Source organism: Sander vitreus, chromosome 13 (genome assembly GCF_031162955.1).
Source record: "Sander vitreus isolate 19-12246 chromosome 13, sanVit1, whole genome shotgun sequence".
NCBI classification, from domain to species: domain Eukaryota; kingdom Metazoa; phylum Chordata; class Actinopteri; order Perciformes; family Percidae; genus Sander; species Sander vitreus.
In genome coordinates, this window is record NC_135867.1 from 14,914,611 (window position 1) to 14,936,354 (window position 21,744).

Here is a 21,744-nt window from a genome sequence, read left to right on the forward strand (position 1 = left end):
CAAAACAAGCACACAGAAAGAAATCCTGCCATCCTGATGTTTCTCCAGCATTCCTCTCTACTTACATAACATCTTCCACCTGCTGTTGTTACTATTACCTCCTTTGTACTCTGCTTGTGCTAGCATGCCATCACAGCCATTGCTCTGCGTTGTCCTAAAACTACTAACCACTTCCTTCCCGCTCCTTTGGATAATTGCATTACAGCCCAATAACGCTATGTTTGGGTAGGAGTGTGGGAACTGGTTGTCTAAGTCGCTATTCATCCTCCTGGATTGGTTATTTCCTGTTTCAGCCGGCTCCTAGCAGGACACGACCTTCTCCAGCTAATTTGTTAGATAACACAGAAACAAATGGGGAGACACAAAGGGGGGGGACAGACTGCGAAGAGAATGATGTCTGACGAGTAGACAGGTGGTAGGAGACAGGCAGACAGATAGCATACATGCACGTACATACACATATGCTGTTAAGAACTGTAATGCAATGGTATTGTCTGAGTTAGGTGCTGAAATGTCAGCCCCTGTGCCCAGGGGGTAAAAAAAGAAGAAGCTGTGAATGTGTGTGTTGTCAGCTGTGAATGTATGTGTGTCTTTGCACCAGTGTGCACTTATGTTAGCAACTTTGTGCTTGTGACTGTCTCCCCTCTCTGCCTGTGGAGGCTGTGTCAGGTCTTTTTGTTGGGTAGATCTGTTACCTTCCCTGCCCTTTGTCCCGATGTTTTTGCCTCTATAAATGTTAAATACTGCCAAACAGCAGTTATTTTAAGAGCTGCACAGTTCAGCAGATAGAGACAATGGGGATCATCAGCCTATTATGTAATCGTCCCTGTTTTTCTCATAAGATCCTCTTTCCTCAAGCCAAACATTTTGGTAAATGATTTGATGATCCTAAGAATTGTTTTGCCAGATGATCAGTTATCTCCAGGGAGAAATAAACTATTTTAATATTGAGGTGTATTTCATCTAGTTATTAGTTCAATTTGTAGATTTAAAGATATACACTAATGTAGGATTTTGGTTTTGTTGTAGGACCTCCTCAACTAAAGTTTTCTTGAGTGCTAAGGCCATTTGTTTTTGATGTAGACATTAATGTGCATAAGGTATACAGGGCTGTTTCAAAGACCCACACACTCTTGTAAATTAAATTAGTAAATTTGACTCTACAATGTATGTGTGTGGTATAATGTATTAAGTTTCCAACAATAACAAAAGAGAAAATACTGTTGGTTTCATTCACCAAAACATGATAAAGTGGCTCAAAAGTGAAATCCTGGGTAGCAAAATGCACATTTCTCATGATTATAACAATCTCATTTCTGCCAAACAATAGCATAGTGTTTAACACATTTCACCAACATGATTGTCCTAGTCTTGGTACAAAGACCCTTCCAAATTGCAACAACCTTTACACTGTTTGTGTTTACCTTTGTCACATGCATGTATGTTTGCTTTTGTTGATGACAAAGGCAAATAGTTAACCACACCACTGACATTATATGTTAAGCTTTAGATTTATTTTGTCCCATCTTGGAAAAGGCATCTGGAACATACTGAGCATAGGAATGGACAGTGGAGTAGTGGATTGTGCTACAGAAGTGGTTTGAGTAGTTTGGATGGATGTCTTAAAACTTTCTTTGCCATAAAACTGGGTCACTCTTGGAATCCATTGTAATTGTTGTGAATGTGACTACAACTCTCAGTGAAGGAGCAGGCTACACACTTTTCAGATCCATGTTTCAACTCTACAAGTGGGGATTTCTTCATACTCAAAACGTAGGAGGAAGTAGTAAAAATAGCAAAGACTATCACTTGACGGTTCATTCTTTTTATTTGAAGCCTGTGTTACAAAAAAAAGCCTGGTGGGTTATAAGATAGTAAAGAAAAGATGGATGGAAAAAAGACAAGAGTAAAGCAGCAGCATAACACGAGTTACAGCTGCTCTCATGGAAAGTTTCCAAGGAATGAGATGGATTCTTCTTGTACACTGCACCTCACTGTGCACCTTTCTCACCTTTCTACTCAAAACACATCTCTATTCTGGCACATTGAATTTAAAAAAAAAATAAGTTTTACAAGTCTCATTTTAGGATTGACATTTCCTGCCTACTTTTCAGAGTGTAGGTTTGTATTATCTATGATCTAAAAAAAGAATTTAGATTTAGAGAAAAGAAAAGAAAAATATTTACTGTATCAATTTTACTTGGCAATTGTGCCTGTAACCTTATTTGTTTATGCATACCTGTGCTTGTCCATTGTATCTGTGTGTTTTTGTTTTTGTGTGTTTAGAACTTGAGGCCAGAGAGCCAGCAATTAAAAAGAGGACTGGGACATCTAAAGGCTTAAAGGCACAGACCCAGCACACATGCTGGCAGTCAATTGGCAAGCCGGGGGAGGTGAAATTGCAGAGAGCGAGGGAGCGAGAGAAAAAGAGAGGGAAGAAGGAGGAGGGCAGGGTGAGTGCATGTGGGAGAGATGGGGAGAACCAGAGAGAAGAGGGCGGGCTCAGACGCAGCCAGCGCACACACACTCTCTCTCCTCAACCTTCAGTCTGGTCTAGGCGTGCAAGAGGCAACATGTGTGAGTATGTGCTGTAATGTGTGTGTGTGTGCGTGAGTGTGTGTGTGTAGAGTCGAACGCTGCGCTGGAGTCCGGGAGACGTCTCACCGATGCAAGGAATCCCCTGTTTGCTGTCGGAGAGGACACATGCCGACTGTGTTTTAACCACCACAGGGAATTAACTGATACTCACACAGGACACACTGGGCGCTTATGTAAAGGTAAAGCGATGCATTTCATTTTTTAAAGATGTTTTGGGAGCTTCGTGAGTGACAGAGATAGAGTTGCTTGGGTGTTTAAGATAACTGGTTTCATGTTGTGTGTGTTTAGATAATTTGTTAACCTTTTTGGATAGATGTTAATTTATGTGTTAATAAGGCAAAAGAAGGTAAAGTTCTAGTAAGATGTCCACATTTGTGCATCTCACTTCTTCCAAGAGTACAAGCTTTTTGTTGTGTGTGTGTGTGTGTGTGTGTGTGTGTGTGTGTGTGTGTGTGTGTGTGTGTGTGTTTGTGTGTGTGTGTTTGTGTGTGTTAATGTCTGTATACGTGTGTGTGTGTGTGTGTGTGTGTGTGTGTGTGTGTGTGTGTGTGTGTTTGTGTGTGTTAATGTCTGTATACCAACGTATTTTGTATGCTTTCTTTCACAGTGTGTCTCTGTGTGTGTGACTCCTCTCCTTGGCTAGTACACTATTCTACTTTTTGGTGGCGGCTTTTTTCCATTGATGGGGCTCTCCTGCTCTCTCTCTCTCTCTCTCTCTCTCTCTCTCTCTCTCTCACACACACACACACACACACACACACACACACACACACACACACACACACATATACAAGAGAATTGCAAGAAAAAAAGCCTTTCACACATTTTGTAGAAATAGCCATGTGTATGGGGTAGTGTATGTGTGTTGATGATAGGACTTTATCAATCATTAATGGGACTCACTCACTGGGACTTAACTGGTTTCTTACCTGAGGTAATTTAGTGATAACAAAATACCTTAACAGCCCTCTGGACTGGCACCACCTGCCATTTCCCTGCCATTGTACAACCTGCACAGCTCAAAGGGCAAACAAAGTAACGCATGCTTTAGCATGTGCATATTTGACTGTGTTATTTTTGTAAGGTACAGAAGAGATTAAATTACTTGAGATAAAGTGAGATATCAAAAACTCAGGAGTTACTTACAGTAATTCTGACTTGTCAAAAGCTTGTTAGAGAGCCGGAGCACTCTGACGAAATAAAAAAAGACGCAGGTCAGTTCTCAAAATTTCTGGTTATGCCATTAAAGTTTCACAATGCAAAAATGAGGAGAGAGAGAGATCATACACTAACGGATTTGGATCTGATAAAGACATTAGCCTACTTTGCGTGTGTGTGTGTGTGTGTGTGTGTGTGTGTGTGTGTGTTTGTGTGCTGTTGTGTAGAAATATTAACAGAGGATGGAAGAGGCGAAACGGCTAAAGAATAGAGAAGGACGAGACAGACAAAGAGGGAGACCTAAGAGCTACTAGTGAAAGGCAGTGTGGTACTAAAGACTTGGCAGAGAGTGACAGTAGCCAACAAGACAGAATAAGAGAGAGAGAAAGAGGGGATATGGGACAAATTGCAAGTTAACAGAGATACAAAAGCAAAGGAGAAGAGTCTGCAAATATGCACTTTTAACTCCTTCTGAATACTTCAGACGTATTTACCAGCTGTCACTCAAATGTGACTAGGTTGGTGGAGGTGTTAGGTCTCAGCTGTGCAGAGGGTCATCTCTAGGCATCCAGACAGCTAAATAATTATGAGGGGTCAAAGGGCATAGAGTCTCTGCTGTCCTTTCTCCTCCCTCAGCTTCATGCTTTTTTTCTGGATATTTGGTTTGGTTAAAATAATTCAGTACAGATTACATAAAATATAGTAGACATTAGATAATGTAAGAATTTTAACTTGGGAAATAATTAAGTTGTGCAGGTCATTTTGATATTTAGTCCTGGATTTGATATCAGGACCTTATTATTAAGAAGATATGGCAAGTGTCTGGCAGGTTTTTGATAAAACATTACAAGAAGCCTAAATATCTGTAATTTAGTAAATGTTTGGCTTTGGAATTTGCTTCTCATTCACCCATCTACCATGCAAGGGACTAGCCTAACCACGGGGAGCAATTTAAGGTTCAGTGTCTTAGTAAGCAAGTAGTAGTAGTACCTTAGTAATTCAGTAACCTATTTTAACTTTAATTGAATAGTGAATAATGTATTTTTTAAGAATGTTTGCACTCAGATCGTTCACAGGCTGTAACTAAGATGATAAAGACTCAACACATTTTTGACTAAAGCCAGAGACACACCAAGCCGATAAACGGCCGATGGACAGTCTGGCGAGGTCAGTGACTCGAGTCTGTTCCGTGCCGTCCGAGGGGGCCGTCGGCCTTCATTTTGGCCGATTTGACATGTTGAATCGGCGAGGCGGGCACTGCCGGCAGTCGGACTCAAATGACCCATCTAATTGGTAGAGTGCTAACCCCGAAACGGGGAGCGGAATGAGCGTGACTAGAGTCTCTCAAAATCTGACGAAAATCTTTTAAACTGACCTTTGTCGATCTGAAATAAAGACAGAATGAGCAACTGCATGGCCTATTTCTCGCTTAAAATGTTTTCAGAAACACGTTTCGGTGAACTATTTCAGTAAAATATGAGATCGTATTCTGAACAAGCCGCCATGACAGTCTGTCTTTGAATTTCCGGAGAAACCAGACCCACGTGACGCGTTCGTCCAATCAGCTGCCGGTTTTCATTTTTGGGCGACAATACAGATTAGCGCTGCCTGCTGTTATGGAGGCTTTTTTGACCACCTCTGGGAGACCGATCAGTCCAACTGCCTTTTTTGCCGAGGGTCGACCGTCTGGTCAGTGTGTCTGCAGCTTAACTGTAAAACTGTATAAGTTACGAATCCTACTTTGTTATAAATCCTTATCATCAATATTTAAAATTATTTGCTATTATATGGGATTATTTAATAATAATAATATAATATAATTAAGTAATAAGAATTATAAACTAGTCATCTCTTTCTCTCTCTCTCTCTCTCTCTCTCTCTCTCGTTATCTTTTCTTCATGGTATCTTCTTGCTTCAATTCACTGCTTCAGTTTCTGCCACGAGGAAGTAGAATATTGGCAGGTTGTTTTGAGGAAGTGATCCGTGAAAGGATTTATAGTGGCAGATAAAAATTGGTGTGTGTGTATGTGCGCACACACTGTTTTTTCAAAATTGACAAAGACTTTGCAAATGCCTGGGGCTGTGAAAATGGGGGAAAGACATTATCTCATACAGTTACACACTGCTCATCCAGGTTTATGTGTGTGTGTGTGTGTGTGTGTGTGTGTGTGTGTTTGTGTCCATTTACTATATGTGCAAGTGTGTGTTCAGAACAAATATGTGTGCATCCACACAACTATGTGCTCTGTATGTGTACAGTAAGCTAATATAGTGTGTGAGCGTGAAAGGGGGGATGGGGCTCTGCTAAGTGAGCCCTGTGGGTGTGCGGGTGTGTTTGTATTGTGTGTGTATGTGTGTGTACATACTGACCCAGATTGATACACTGCTCTCAGAAGTCAGCTCACCTATAGGGAAGATATACTGTAGGTAGGCGTATCCTCTTTTACACACATCCAGCCTCACATAAACAGCCTAACTAAGATCATACATGAGCACTGTAACTCCAACCCTTACATCAACCTTAATCAAATACCAAGTCTTAAAATCTGCAGATTTTTGTGATAGGCACAATCACACACACTCTCCACCCTCTATATATTCTACAGATTTAGAATAATCTAAACTATAAATACAAATATTGAAGTCATATACTCATCCTTTGATCTGCTCATGTAAAGCTCATAAAGTGCTCCATGAATCAAATATTACATTATATAAATGGAAATAATTATCACAGTCACCGTCATCTTCATCATCAACAGCATGGAACCTAAATAGCTTGTTGGAAATACTCTCACATCTTTATCCTCCATAGTGAATGTGATTCTTCTGACCTTGTGGCAGAGCAGCAGACAGACACCCTCACTTTATGATTACAGATATAGTACATAAGATGCAGTTTGATGAGCATGTGGTGGGCATGATAATGGGATGATGCAATTAACATGAAAGGGATGAGCTCTCTCTCTCATCTTTGTCCGTCTTCCTCTCTCATCTTCTAACCGTTGTTAGAACGTGCTTCATCCCTCTTCCTCAGTGGTCCCCTTATTTCTGCTGTTAAGCAAATATAGGGCTTATGCAGCCCCCAGTGCCCATCTCCCCACATGCAATCAAGCTGTTTAAATGTTTGTGTTTGACTGTGTGCCTGTAGGTTCCCTGTGTGTCTTTCTTGTGTGTGTCTTTCCGTCTCTCACTGTCCCAATTCTCTGCTGCTGTCACTTGCAGCGCAATACCAGACAGATCTTGTTGTCGTCTGTTTTGGGAAAACCAAGACAAAACTGACAGCTGAGGGGGGAAAGACACTGAAATGTTTTTCGTCTTCTCTGGTTTCACTGAGTGTGTCTAATTAAGGTGCCGGTTCTGTCATGGTTGCATTCAATAGTAAGGGGGAATCCCTTTCCAGTGTAGCTGATGAAATACGGCAATGGTTCACAAGCTGGGGGTCGGGTGACCTGCTCATAAACCATGATATTGGTGATGATGGGTTATGAGTAGACATTGTTTCATTTTAAGGGGCCAAAAGTCAAATAGGTTGGAAACCACTGGGGTTTTACACACACACACACACACACACACACACACACACACACACACACACACATATATATATATATATATATATATATATATATATATATATATATAATGATTCTTTTGAAAATATGAGAAATTGTGGGAAACAAGAGAGGCTGAATGAGTCAGTGTGACTATGTCACAGTGACGCGTTTACTTATGTGCGTCGGTTACTAATGTCACTCATCTGGTTGAGCAGGACTACAAGAGTTGTTAGCAGGGGAGTGTGAAACATCAGGTGAAGAACATTTATTTTGTGTCAGACTCCTCAACATCAACCCCCTGATGAGAAGAAGAAGACGATGCAAAAGGAGTGGGAGAAGCAGAAGGGGATGCCTCTAATTTATGAAATGGTCCAGACGGGGGAGGGGTGTCTCAAAGCTGACATGAGCTGGCATGTTCACTCATTTCCTATCTTTTGTCTGTTCTCTCTGCTGATGAATTGGGAGTTTCTTCCTTCCTTCTTTCCTTCCTGTGCTCCCTCCTTTTTTTTTTCTCTCTCTCTCTCTCTCTCTCTCTCTTTCTTGCTCTTTTTTTTTTTTTTTTCTCTTTCTGTCTCTTGCTCCATCATCCCTCCTTCCTTCCTCTTTGGAGTGGCAGCATTGCCATCCCTGTCATGTCTGCCCATTATCTCTGATCAGTGTTGCGTTCCAGCCCACACATCAGCTCTTACTGCCATCTGATGATGCGTAAATGCATGTGTGTGTCTGTGTGTGTGTGTGTGCATACATCTACATCTCATTTGATATACAGACTGTTGGATCTTCATATTTTTCTTAGGTGCCCTCAATTTAGAAGAATAGCAAAAGAAAAAAGGAGGGAAAGGTAAATATGTATAATTTTGTTTCCTGAGCGATTAGCAAATAAATGATGTGTGCAGTGCTCACAAGCTGATGTTTGTCATGCCAAAGAAGTACATAATGTAAAGGTGGTATAAACTGAGTGTGGTTTAGTGGAAAAGGGATGCATGCATTGAGACGATGTTACCTGAACAGGAAGCTAATGTAAAATACTTCAGAGTGAGTGAGTGGAAATACATTTGTGTGTGAAGTGCTGAGTAGGGATTTAAGGGAGGAATTACTGTGGGCGTGCAAAGAGTGTCTTCAAAGATTGGCTTTATGCTGTGTTTGCACTGGGGAGATTTGGTCGCGGGATTTCCTTTTTTAAATATCTGCTTGGAAATCTTTACACCCCCTAATTTGTGTGGGTGTTTGTGTGTGTTTTACATCCACATGACTGAAACAGGCCACTACCTGGCCATTTCCTCTCCTCTCCTCTCCTCTCTGCCTGCTTTCCTTCAACCCCCCACATTACACTAGTTACATAGAGAGAATGATGACCAGTGACTTAGTGCTCATCACATAGTCACACGTTCCTGCTTGTTGACCTGGAAGTGATGCAGTGGGATCGTACATGGCGGTCTCAAAAGACTGTACATGCATTTGTAAGTGTGTGCATGTGCAGCTACTGTATGTATGTGAGTATGTGTGTGTGTGTGTGTGTGTGTGTGTGTGTGTGTGTGTGTGTGTTTGTGTGTGATGGGGGGTTGACAAAAGCAAGGATGAAGGCTTACAAGCAGAGCTGCATGGATTTTTTTGTTCTTTGGATTGAGTTTCTTTGGGGATAAAAACCCTGTGGTGAGTGCTGTATAAGGTTTCTATTAGACTGTGTTTTTGTTATTGCCCTTTGGTGTGTTAGCTTTTAGACACGTGAATGTGTGTGGATGTGTGGTCAGATTGCCTTTGTCCTCTTCCCTCAGGCCTGCACTCAGATGTCAGTGAGTCGTGTGGAGCTTATAGAGGGCACTAATGCACTGAGAGGGGAGGCTCTGTTCACCGTAGCCACTCAGAGCCCAAACAATAACTCCAACTCGAGTCCGCACAAGAGCTCAACTCCCAGGAAATGGACCCACTGACCTAGATCCAACCCCATCCACTAAAGAGATGCCACATTGCTGACATGTTGTTGACATCCTTGTCCCAATGATCGTTTTGTTTTTGCCACAAGACATTATTTAAACATTGGCTGGAATCCGAGGGGACACTTATTCAAAGTAGCCAGGGATTTAATTATGGTTTACCAATCTTTATGACCTTTATAGTGACAAGAGTTTACCCACAATGGCTTACATGTTTATTTAAGTTTTCTTTTTGGAAATTACCTTATGTCGATCACAACCAGGTTAATTTACACTACATCACAAGCTGTAACTTTTGTCCATATCTTGTTTCTTTTGATTTAAAACATTTGTTTGTGTCACTATAGTGGTGCTAAACAGAGCACTTTAATATTGCTATACTGTGCTGGGTTAAGTTAAACTTATTATAATGTTAAAATGTGACAATTGATACATACAGTATATACACAGGGGCTTGCTTTCCTGAACTAGTGCTGAAGCTTTGGACGAAACAAGCTATTTGAAGATATGGACTCTGGTAAATTGTGATTTGTCACTATTTTCTGACATTTTGTTGACTAAAAGATTGATCAATTATAAAAAAAATTCCACTGAGTTTTGCTTTAGTCCTGAACTAAGCTTAATCTCTGTGTGGGTAACTAGACCTATTGTGCTAAAATTACTGAAGCAGTTTGTGGTCGTTGAAATGTGCAGAACATTGATGCAACATTCTGGGTGTGGGTCCACTCTTATTCTCAGAATCTGCCTGTGTGTGGGTGTGTGTGTGTGTGTGTGTGTGTGTGTGTGTGTGTGTGTGTGTGTGCGTGTGTGTGTGTGTGTGTGTGTGCGTGTGTGTGTGTGTGTGTGTGAGATGCACAAATGAAGAAGTAGGTAGCAAGAGGGAGGGTTGCTTTTTCTTGGTTAATGGAAGACAAAAAAACATCATGTGAGAAGTACAGTATGCTATGCAAATTTGTGCATGCCATTTGACATGGACTGTAAATGAATTGTATATTATGGATATATATATATATATGTTTAAAGTGCAGACATTGGCTACATCTGTCAATAGCTAGTTCATGTGTCTCTCTTTTAGGCCAGTAGAAACCTTTTTAGCATTTTTCATGAGGAGTTTGACATTATCTAACCTAATCTTAACCCACCCCACAACCAACCAACCCATCATAGGTAAGGTTTGTGTACCCCAGATCCATACTGTATTGTGGTCTGTGTCCTCAAAACACAGTAAGCTGCTGTTTGTCTGTCACATTCTTGCTGGACATTTCTTACCCCCACCTCTCACTGCAGTGCATTGTCTCCTGTCTCTTCTTCAAGGGGGTGCTTTGTTTGCAAGCACCGCTGTTGACTCAGGTGCAGGGATGTACTAAGATAACTTCCCCTTCACTGTCCCCCTCCCCCCTCTCTCTGCAATCCACCTCTGTGTTGCCCATTCCTCTGCCATCTTTCTTCGCACTACCTGCTTACTCACCTCTGTCAGGTTTATACTGTCGTGGTGTCTATTCTACTGGTTCTCTACCCTTAATCTTTTATTTCCTTTCTTTTCTTTCTTCCCCCATGGTACCCTCTCTACTATTTCTTCACTCCACCTGTACTTGTGCGGTCAAGCCAAAGCCTCTCTCTTGCTCCCTGGCAATAATTAGCCTAGAACTACAAAGAATTTGCAGAGTCTCAGCAGAAATCTTAATTAATAAAGTGATAACAGTGTCTTTGCATCACTCTAACAGTTTCATTAAAAACAGACTAAGCTAATACCAGCATTGCATTGTTGCAGTCTTCAAACCTTAATCACGCTATCTCTATCTTCCTTACAGGTCACACACATAAACCCATACTAACACACACAATAACCCTCTCCAGTTCCAGTCTCTGTCATATAGTTACTGACAACAAATGGGGCCTGTTCACATCCGCCCTACTTTGAACTGACACAACATCTATCTCTATCAGCCCCTCAGGACCTATCAGCACCACTCCACCTCTTTACCTCTCATGTCTCCTTCCACCTCAGCACACATCATTCATCTTTCTACCTGTGGCACAACACTCGATTCCACCAGCTAACAGCCTCTCATCCCCCTTTCAACACCATCATTGTTGTTCAGACCCTCTTGCTCTTTCATTCCACCCCCCTGTCTCAGCCTCCCACCTAAATCAGTCTACCTTTGCTTAAAACCCTCTTATCTCTCTCTCTCTCTCTCTCTCTCTCACCCTCTCTCTCACCCACCCTGTTATTTCGCTGTCCCTTCAGCTTGCACAGAGTGGAATAGGAAGTATTACCCACCAATTTGGCTCCATTCACACCTGTCTCTTTGTCTGCGGGTGTCTAGACTTGTCAGTGTCTGACAATATTTGGTTTAGTTTATTTAATTTAATATGGACAACACAATAGCATCAGGGATGCACTGTGTTAAGTGTTTGTAGCAAAATGCTAATTTGCAACACCTGTCCACGGGAGGCTTTTGTTTTAAAAGTTAAAAGAGAAAAAAGAGAAGAAAGTACATCCACAGGTACAGTACATATACAAAAATACATCCACAAATATGACAAAATTAAGTATGTTTACATTTAAACCTGGTTTATTAACAACGCTTAAATCATTAGACCCACAATAGCTAAGGAAAAAGGGGGAAATAATGGGAAGGAATCCCCTTTTCAAGATACAACAAGCCATAACACTACTCAATTATTTCAGGCATAACAGCTCTTTACAGAAGTGTGTCTTCTTCTTTTTTTAAGGATTATTTTAGGCCTTTATTTGTATAAGACAGCTGAAGACATGAAAGGAGAGAGAGAGGGGGAATGACATGCAGCAAAGGAGTTGAACCTGCAGTCATTGCGTTGAGGAGTAAACCTCTATATATGTGTGCACGCTCTACCAGGTGAGCTATCCAGCTGCCCCAGAAATTTGTCTTCTTAGCCCATGTCACTGCTTTATTGCCATGTCAACCAAGTTGAGAGGAATTTGTCTCAGAGTGACTCAGATAAAACAGAAAAACAGGACAACTTGCACGCATCACAATATAATCACAGCAGAAAATACAGTAATACAGGATTCCAGTGTGCTAAAGTGCAAAAATGATAAAAACAGACTATTCACGGAACACAGCAGATTGAAAGAGTCAGACAATAATTGCTTAATAACTTAATGATAAATTAGCTGTGATTTTTGCCTTCCTCACAGGGTTCCAGTTTGTATTTTTAGGCTGTTAAAATGTAAAGGCAATCTACAATATATTGATTGACATGGACAGGGGGAAAACACACTAATTTTGGATTAATTGCTGCTATCTGCTGTCTACTAAGACCTTAGTTTAGTCTAACAAATATACGGGTCTAAAAATGTGCTTGTGTGCTGGAGTTTCTTTTCCCATCATGTCTCTAGTAGCGTGTCATTGCCTATGTGTCATTTCAAGAAAAAAAATATGCTGCAACGTCGGAACAGTACTCTTCTTCTTTTGTAATATCTTTCTCCGTCTTATTTCCACACTCCCAGCTGCTCTTCCCCCAGGCTGCGTCTTACCCCTCAGAGTTTCTACGGTTACAAGCTGAATTTGGAGCACAGTCAATGTCTCGTCCCACTCCTCCTGGATAATTAAACAACACTTCTTGTACGGCCTCTCACATATTTGGAGCAGCAAATCACCACATGATTATTCAGTTGATTGGGTTTTGGGAGGCGATTGTCTGCACAATCACTATTTCATCAGGAAGAACGAATGAGCGTTGATTAAGGAATGTCAAAAAGACGGAGATGGTTTATTAAAATGTAACAAAAATCAAATGATAGTGTGCCATTTGTCATGCAGCCTGCTGCTTGCGGATGGTTTTGCTCTAAACAAGAGGATTTCAAGTAACATGGTAACCTACAACAGAAGTCCAGGATGGATTTATTTTAGGCTTACATTACTTGATCTCCTCCATCTCCGATCAAGTGGGAGAATAGAGTGCTCTGATCATCTAATGTAAAAGCCTCACATTAAAATATACATCTTAGAAGATCATAATGGAAGGTTTAAAATCTATGGGGTTTCCTGTATTCCTGGATTAATACAGGGGCTCACTCCCTGAGTTTGCTACACATACTCATTGCCTCTCTCAGGCCTCTCACTCAGTGGAGGACTTGTGGTAGAAGGATTTTCTTTAAAATATGGTAATCCCTGAATGCACTGTGCTGCAGAGACAGTCAGCTGAAATCTGAGTTAAGGAGCATACAGCATAAGCTCCTAGAAAGACGGAGGAGCGTATTCAATGAAGTTAGTGACACTTGAGGAGTAAAGTGGTGGTGGTGAATTGGCTGACATTGAATTCCACTGCCCTTTATCTTTTCCACTATCCTCAGATGACCCACAGACCCAAAATATAAAATCTATCATATATGTCATTTTGCAGATGATATGCTGTGTTACATAAGTATCTCGTTCCTTAAACTGTTTAGTTTAGCTTGGTTTCACTCTGTCAGAAGATTTTTTAACATGAATTGGCAGTGAATTGGCTTTGCTACTACTATCATCACAATCCTAAATCTCATCCCTTTTTTTCTCCACTTCTCTGTTAGGAAATGACAAATAGTAACTGAATAACAATTGTCTAATTTCCTCCCTACTACACTTTGTTCTGTCATTTTTATGCTTTGCCCTCCTCTGTGGCCTCAAAATGAAAGCGCACTTCAGGAAGGAATTATAATTTGTCTCTCACCAGTTAAAATAAATTAATGTTTAATTTAAGCAGCAGCTGAGACTCAATGCTTGCAGGCACGCTGTTTGTGTATGTACATGTGTGTGTTCAAGCTGAGAGAGGGGGGATGTGGCGTGTGTCTTGTCAGATCCCGAAAGGATGAATAAGAAGCTAATCTCCCTCTTCCTGGGAATTCTACCAGTGATGTCTGAGACAGTCCCGTCTCAGAGGGACTGTGGGAGTGCAGTGGAGTGTGCGCTCCCATCTCTACAATAGGATGTTTTCAGAGCATATCTGACTGTTATCTCAACCTTGGATAGATATAGTTCCTCTTCAAATGTGAACAATGCACACATGCCTAGGTTTGCACATTCAGACAGGCACTCACACATAATTCCCCGATCCGTATTTGTTTGGACCATTGAGCCTGCACCTAGTCCTGATTCACATGATGTTCACGGTGCGTTTGCTATCTTTCAAAGCAGGTTTGCTCAGTGTAAAGTGTAAAGTGTAAACAACAACAAAGAAGCCCCAGTGAACATGCATGCAGGCTTACAGGTGTGTTTGTGTGTGTTTCTGTCAGGGTGTGCAGGTGTGTATGCAAAATCGGGGAGCATGGAGACACTGATAAAACCTTCTTCCAGATCCCCATGATAGTCTATTTTGACTCTCTTGCAATGAAGTTTGCCCCATCCAGAAATTCCCTTGTTTATCCCCCAGAGAGAGTGTTAACCGCAGCTACTTCATGCCCTGCCCTGAGGTAGGGGGTACGGTAACCATTTAAGGAATGTGAAAGGTGTGGGAAAAAGGCCTAAGGGATGGGTGAGTCCAGCGACTGCGTCATGTGGTTTAATGCTTGATAAGGAGGGGGGGGGGGTTGTGGTGGTCGTGGTTCAAAGGGGCAGAGAAAGGTCAGGGAGATCAGTCAAGCTGTGAGCTTCTCTGGTTACAGCAGTGTCTAGACCGGCCACTACTGTTACTACCTTTAATCTCTTTTAGGGTTGGGCTATTGTCTTTGGATCATTTATTGGATTGTCTATGTCCCTATATCCACGAATATCCAAAAGTGTTGAGTTCATAAGAGACTGTTTAGTGTCATCAACCGTTGTTCATTTAAAGTCAGAAACTATATTCATCCAGTCTTAAACTTGCGGGGGACTCTTGAGTTGTGTAATACAAAAGCAGGAGATAACGGGAGAACAACATAAACTTCTTTTATGGATGGCATCCTGTTCACATATATTAGAAAAACACGTGCAACAGGTATTTATTGTCGTTGAAGACAACAGTCATACAATAAAGTTACAAATATTGCAGCAGCCATCTTCATTACTTTGCTCTTTTGCAAAATTCAAGCCCAGGTTTGACATAGTATATTGTAAAAGCAAGTACATTTATGATGGGTTGTTGTGTATTGGGGATGAAGGGCATGTAATAAAGGTGCTTGTGGATTTCATAATTTGAAGTCTGATTTCAGCAGCCACTCCAGCATGCGGTCCAGACTATGACAGGCTTTTAAAAGCAATGAGACAGGTTTCGTATGGCTTCCATCACAGTATAGTACAGTAGTACACATACACGTCATGTGTGTGGCTTGAATCTGGAAAGCTGAGCTGTGTGTCATGTAGGGCGGAGCTGTGAGACAGGTGCAGAGATGAAAAGATTGGCGGGGGGAAGTAGGGTGTGCCTGCACCGTGACTGTTCTGACAGGCCTTTGGTATTTTTCCAAAGAGTGTGAGCATGTGTGTGTGAGTCGGAAAACCTGCTCACATTGCTCTTGGGATTGTAGGTGTGTGTGACTGGAAGCATGTCTGCTTTTGTACTATTATACTCTATTGTATGTTGCAGAAAACTACCTGCTTGCGTGTGTGTTAGGTGATAAACATGAGGCAATAGGAGTTTGACAGCTCAAGTACAGAGTTGTATCTGATAGCGTAGTTAAGTGGCACATCCAGTCCCAGGATGATGCTCAGCCCTGTCTCTGTCTCTCTCTGATTGTGTCCATTATACTCAGCCATGAGAGCTTTCCACTGTCCTTGGAAAACAGGATCTGCTATGTAAACATGTTGTGATGAATTCAGTAAATACAAATGCAATATAGAGTTTGAAATACATTAAAGAGAGTTGAATTTTTTTTTCTTTTTTAGAGTTGTGTTTTAAGTAAGACATTTAACCAGTATGGACGTTTATTGTTCTTTGTCTCCTCTCAGTGTGTGTGTATGTGTGCTCATCTGTGAGTGGGCATGTCTGCATGGTAATGGTGCTTTGGCTGCTGTTGTGCAGGCCATTGTATTAATACACTCTCTCAATGTGTTAATATACTGCGAGAACGAGAGACTGAGAGAAAGAGAGCGAATAATTATGCTTCCCCTTTTGTCTCGGCTCCCTCAATTAAGCCCGAAGAGAGGCAGCTAGAGCACATGTCTACTTAACCACTTAAAGCTCGGCAACAACAGGACCCCCCAATTTGTCTCTATCTATCTCTCCCTCTCTGTCATTCTCAGTCTTCATTTCTTCCTCCCCCTGTTTCCACACTTTTCCATATCAAACTTCTATTCATAGCACAGGATCCCCAATATGTTTTTTTTCTCGTTTACCTTCTGTGTCTCCACCAACCTCAGCGCCCTACCCTCCTCATGTGTTTTGCCTCCAGCCTTGCCTCACCTCTCAGCTCTACGTGGGTTTAGCAGAGAGCTCCCCCCTCTCCCAGTTACCCCTCTCCCTCTTCCATGCTTTGCTGTGGGGCACGAAGAGAGGAAAAACTAAGAGACTAAACATTTTACACTGTACACCGCCAGAGGAAAGGCAGTGGTTTGATTTCCCCTGCGTTGTGTCAGACAGGATTGTTTTGTTTGTTTTGTGTGTGTGTGTGTGTGTGTGTGTATGTGTGTGTGTGTGTGTGTGTGTGTGTGTGTGTGTGTGTGTGTGTGTGTTTGTTTTCACCTCCACTACACTTATCCTAGACAGATAGATATATTTATGAACTATATGGTTTGGCAACAGCTATGTAAGGTAATGTACTTAATAATAATAATAATAATAATAATAATAATTACTATTTTACTTTCTCTGCACTCAAGGACACCGTACAAGGATACATAAGACATTTAAAAACAGCAAAAAATAAAGAATACAACAACAATAACAACAACAGAAAGAGGCAGAGCAATTGACATCAAGTGGAATAGGCAGTTTTAAACAGATGTGTTTTGAGTTGCAATTTGAAATGGGGGAATGAATTGATGTTTCTAAGTTGGGGTGGTAATTAATTCCAGAGATGGGGAGCAGAGAGGCTGAATGCTCTGCTCCCCATGCTGGTGAGATGGGCAGAGGGCACAGACAGGTGTATGGAGGAAGAGGATCTGAGGGAGCAGGCGGGAGTGGAACACTAGAGGAGATCAGACAAATATGGGGGGGCGAGGTTGTGGATGGCCTTGAATGTAACCAGGAGGACTTTGAATTGGATACAGAACTGGACCGGGAGCCAGTGGAGTTGTTGGAGGACAGGAGTGATGTGGTGGATGGAGGGGTTTGAGTTATGATGCGGGCAGCTGAATTCTGGACCAGTTGAAGTTTATGGAGGGATTTTTGAGGGAGGCCGAAGAGGAGAGAGTTACAGTAATCCAGATGGGAAGTGACGAGACTGTGGACAAGGATGGCGGCAGTGTGGGGGGTAAGTGAGGGGCGGAGGCGATTGATGTTTCGTTGGTGGAAGTAGGCAGACCGGGTAATGTTATTGATGTGGGGTTGAAAGGATAGTGAGCTGTCAAGGATGACACCCAGACTCTTAACCTGGAGGGAGGGTGAAACGGAGGAGTTATCAATAGTGAGAGAAAAACTGTCGGTTTTGGATAAAGTGGATTTGGTGCCAATGAGGAGAACCTCGGTTTTATTACTGTTTAATTTGAGGAAGTTTTGGGTGAACCAGGTTTTTATTTCAGAGATGCAATCAGTAAGGGAGGTGGGCGGGAGAGTGGATGAGGATTTGGTGGAGAGGTAGAGCTGGGTGACATCAGCATAACAGTGGAAGTGAATGTTAAATTTCGGAAGATATTGCCAAGGGGAAGGAGGTAAATGATGAAGAGTAGGGGCCCCAGGACAGAGCCCTGGGGCACACCTGAAGTGACGTAGGAGGGAATGGATTTAAAAGACTTGAGTTGATTGAACTGAGTGCGGCCAGAGAGTTAAGATGTGAACCAGTCTAACGGAGTGTGGGTGATGCTGATGGAAGATAGCCTGTTGAGGAGGGTGGTGTGACAGATGGTATCAAAGACTACACTCAGGTCGAGGAGGATGAGGATGGTGAGGAGTCCAGAATCAGCTGCCATAAGGAGGTCGTTGGTGATTTTGTGTGTTTCAGTGCTATGGAGTGGGCACAAACTGGACTGGAACTGTTCATACAGGTTATTGTGGGATAGGTGAGAATGGAGTTGAGAGGCAACTGTTTTCTCTTTTCAAGGATTTTGGAGATGAAGGGTAGATTGGATATAGGACGGAAGTTGTTGAAGTTGGAGGGGTCAGCACCAGTTTTTTTCAAAATTGGGGTAATCGCAGCAGTTTTGAAGGAAGTAGGGACATTTTCAGTGGTGAGAGAGGAGTGGATGATAGCAGAAATGAGGGGGACCAGGGAGGGAAGGCAGGCTTTAACAAGTTGTGAGGGGAGGGGGTCAAGTTGACAAGTGGATGGCTTGGATTTCCGGGTGAGTTCTGTGATTTCTGAAATAGCGGGGAGCTGGAAGGAGGAGAATGAGTGTGTGGATGGGTGATAGTCAGCTGAGATGCTGAGGTGAGGGATTGATCCAAGGTGCTGGTGGATGTTCTTGATTTTTTCAGTGAAAAAGGACATAATGGAGTTGCAGAAGGAGGTTGTATACAAGTGAGGGGGGAGAAAGTCCTGGGGTTGGGGGAAGGTTAGAGGAAGAGGAGGAGAAGTATCAGGGTCAAGTTTATCTTATGTAACCGCTTCCCACAGCTGGGGAGAAATGTGCTTCAGTGGCTAAGTTTAAATACATGAACACACATACTGGCATGGTGCAATGTCAAAGATGACCAGTGGAACAAAACACTGTGTATAGTTTCTGTGCACTTGCTCAGCAATGGCCTTCACTTCTCTTATTGTCCTACTTCTCCTTTTCTAAACTCTCATTTATTGTATTTCTGCCCCAGAGAATAAACAAATTGACAGTTCATTACACACTGATTAATATCAATAATAAAAGCAGCAAGTGTAGGCAAAGTTTAGCAAAAGTAACAACTATACGCATGCCAGCACTTTAGACCTGAGGGACCAGATGCTTATTTTGCATTTTGAAAAAAAGGGTAGTTAAAATTACTCACCAGATGTGAAGGATCTAGACAGACTGTGCGCTAATTGACATATGCTTGGCAATTGATGAAGGCTGTATTACTCTCTGTTTTCTTTTGCTCTTTTACATGACAATGACATTTTTTCTCTTCCATTATTTTCCTGCTTATAGGCTTATCGACATTAACAAATCTGACAAAAGTGTTTGCAGCATTGAGGGCAACAGTCAGTCTCCTGGCTAGGCTGCTAGTGGGCCTCTGAATGAATGTCTATTCCAGCCCACTGAGAAGGATCATCATTTATATCTGCCTCATTCTACGTACAAACTACATTCCTTATCTTTTTGTAAACTGAAAATATGCAAAACTAAACACAATGCCTGCACTTAGATACCTTCACAATATAGATAGCGCATTTTGGAAACCGTGGTCTACTCTAAGCAGCTTAGGGCTGGTATTAGGGAAATTAGGTCGTATTGGCAAGGATCATTTAATTGAGCATAAAATCATTCTTCATAGCTGCTTTCATGTTCTGTCATTTTACAGTGTGTGTGTGTGTGTGTGTGTGTGCGCACACGCGCGGGTGTACATCTCTGTGTCTGCAGGGAAACAAGGTGTGTTATCCCAAAATGATTTGTGCACATGCCTGTACATGCCTGTATGGTTTTGTGTTGGCAATGAGTTTCAGGGTGCAGTTCAAAGAAATTGCGGTTGTTTGTGAGTTTTTTTCTCCCCCCTCAGGCTCAGACAATACCTCTGCGCTTTGTTTCTGATGATCTGAGTGCATGATCTGTGCATTTAAATGTGTGTTTCTTGTCTGTTTTTTACTTGCCCCACTGCATTATCTTAACTCCAGGCTTACTGACCACCGTGTCCTATATTCTGTTTCATCCTGCATGCTGTCTCTTATCCTCTATACTTTCTCTCTAGTGTGCTTCACAGATTTCCTTTCAACTTTACTTCACCTGTTTTATGTGTCGTACCTGGCAGATCCTCTGCAGTAGTTTTAGAACTGCCTTCCCCTCTCCTCCTCTGTGTGCGCTTGACACATCAGGTCACTTTGAAGTTGTGAGAGCTCAACTGAAACACTCTTCTTGTTCCTCCCAGGGCAAACTGACACCGACGTTTGAGGATGTGTGGAGGATCATGCGGTCGGTGAGAGATGACACCGCGCTGATGTGGAGAAGCTGGTGATGAGGCTGCCTAACCACAGGTAACCACCGTTTGTATACCTTGGGCTCTCATCACTGCAATAATATAACAAAATATATTTGATTTTGTATTGAATTGTAAAATCCTATCAGTTTTACTTATTTAACAGTCAATAATGATTCTTAGAGGCTTCGAGAGAGGAGAGATTTTTGTCAGTTGCTCTCTGCAGTTTGAGCCCACACTAATAACCTGATGGTGTGGGTTTGACGATGTGTGACTCACAGAGGACCAACTGATCTGACAGCAGTTGACTCAGCAGCTCCATGTGCTTATATAACAGAGAGCATGAGGCGATTCAGGATGCTTGGATAACTTTATGATCAGCAGAACGCAGTTAAAAATGGATTTCTTTGATTTTTTTTAAACTGTTTTGGGAATGTGGTTAATGAATAATTTTAACACCAATGAGGGAGAGAAGTGCTGCAGAAAGGATTACGCAAGTATCAACCAAGCCAATAGACATTAATGCTGCTGCAGTGCACTGTGCAGTTTTCAATGACTTAAATTCTTTAAAATTTAAATGTACACGACTTAAATTGAAATATAAAATTTTAAAGTATTTTAGTAGTTTAGGTGTTTAATATTAGAGATGTCTTTGTAGTTGCTGAAAAAATGAATGAGATTTTGATGCATTCTGTATGTTTCAATGGGACAACACCAGAAGACCCTTTGGAAGCTTCTGTGAAATGTTAGCTGTGTTTATGCTCATCAATTTGAATACATTTTTAATTAACTTTATTGTCCCTGTGCTACCCCGTTTACGTGTGTTGTTCTAAGCAAAATACCAAACATTAAAGTCAGTTAATGTAGGCCACAACTGGCGAGGGAACTTCCACCTCAATTGGGAACACCTGATCCTTGATCTCATCTGCTCAGCATAGCTCAACTCAGCAAGGCATTCAAAGAGATCCTGGATACCTCTGCCTCTGACCTACCACTGTTAGTTAATAAGCCATTAAATGTTACTCACTCAACCAGCACAGAGATTGGCCTGGTTTTTAGCAATACATGTAAGAGAGTAAACCAATGGCCAATGCCATTAGAGGGCAAGGCCAACAATGTGTTAATGATTTAAAAGCAGAGTGTATATCTCTCAATAATGAAACAAATCCATATCTATATAGAAACTTAAAGAAACCCAGACTTAATCACAGGCATAACAGCAAATTAAATGTTGCTGTAAATTAGATCATCACAAACAGCTGGCAGATACACAAATGTGTAATGTTGCTCGTAAATGTAATACTCTCCATTTTAAACAAGAGGGATCTGGCACACCCACCCCCTCTTAGACCAGTGGTATCATG

General features: G+C 41.8%; 1 protein-coding gene across 1 annotated transcript in view; it reads left to right on the forward strand.

The window, feature by feature from the left end:
* Positions 1-2,539: 2,539 nt before the first annotated feature.
* Positions 2,540-21,744, forward strand: part of tiam1a (TIAM Rac1 associated GEF 1a) — a 62,160-nt gene continuing 42,955 nt past the window's right edge. Inside the window, exons 1-2 of the mRNA XM_078265472.1 lie at positions 2,540-2,777; positions 20,333-20,438. Of these exons, the coding sequence (XP_078121598.1) occupies positions 20,419-20,438 (20 nt within the window). The 5' untranslated portion in view covers positions 2,540-2,777; positions 20,333-20,418. The remainder of the gene's footprint in view (positions 2,778-20,332; positions 20,439-21,744) is intronic.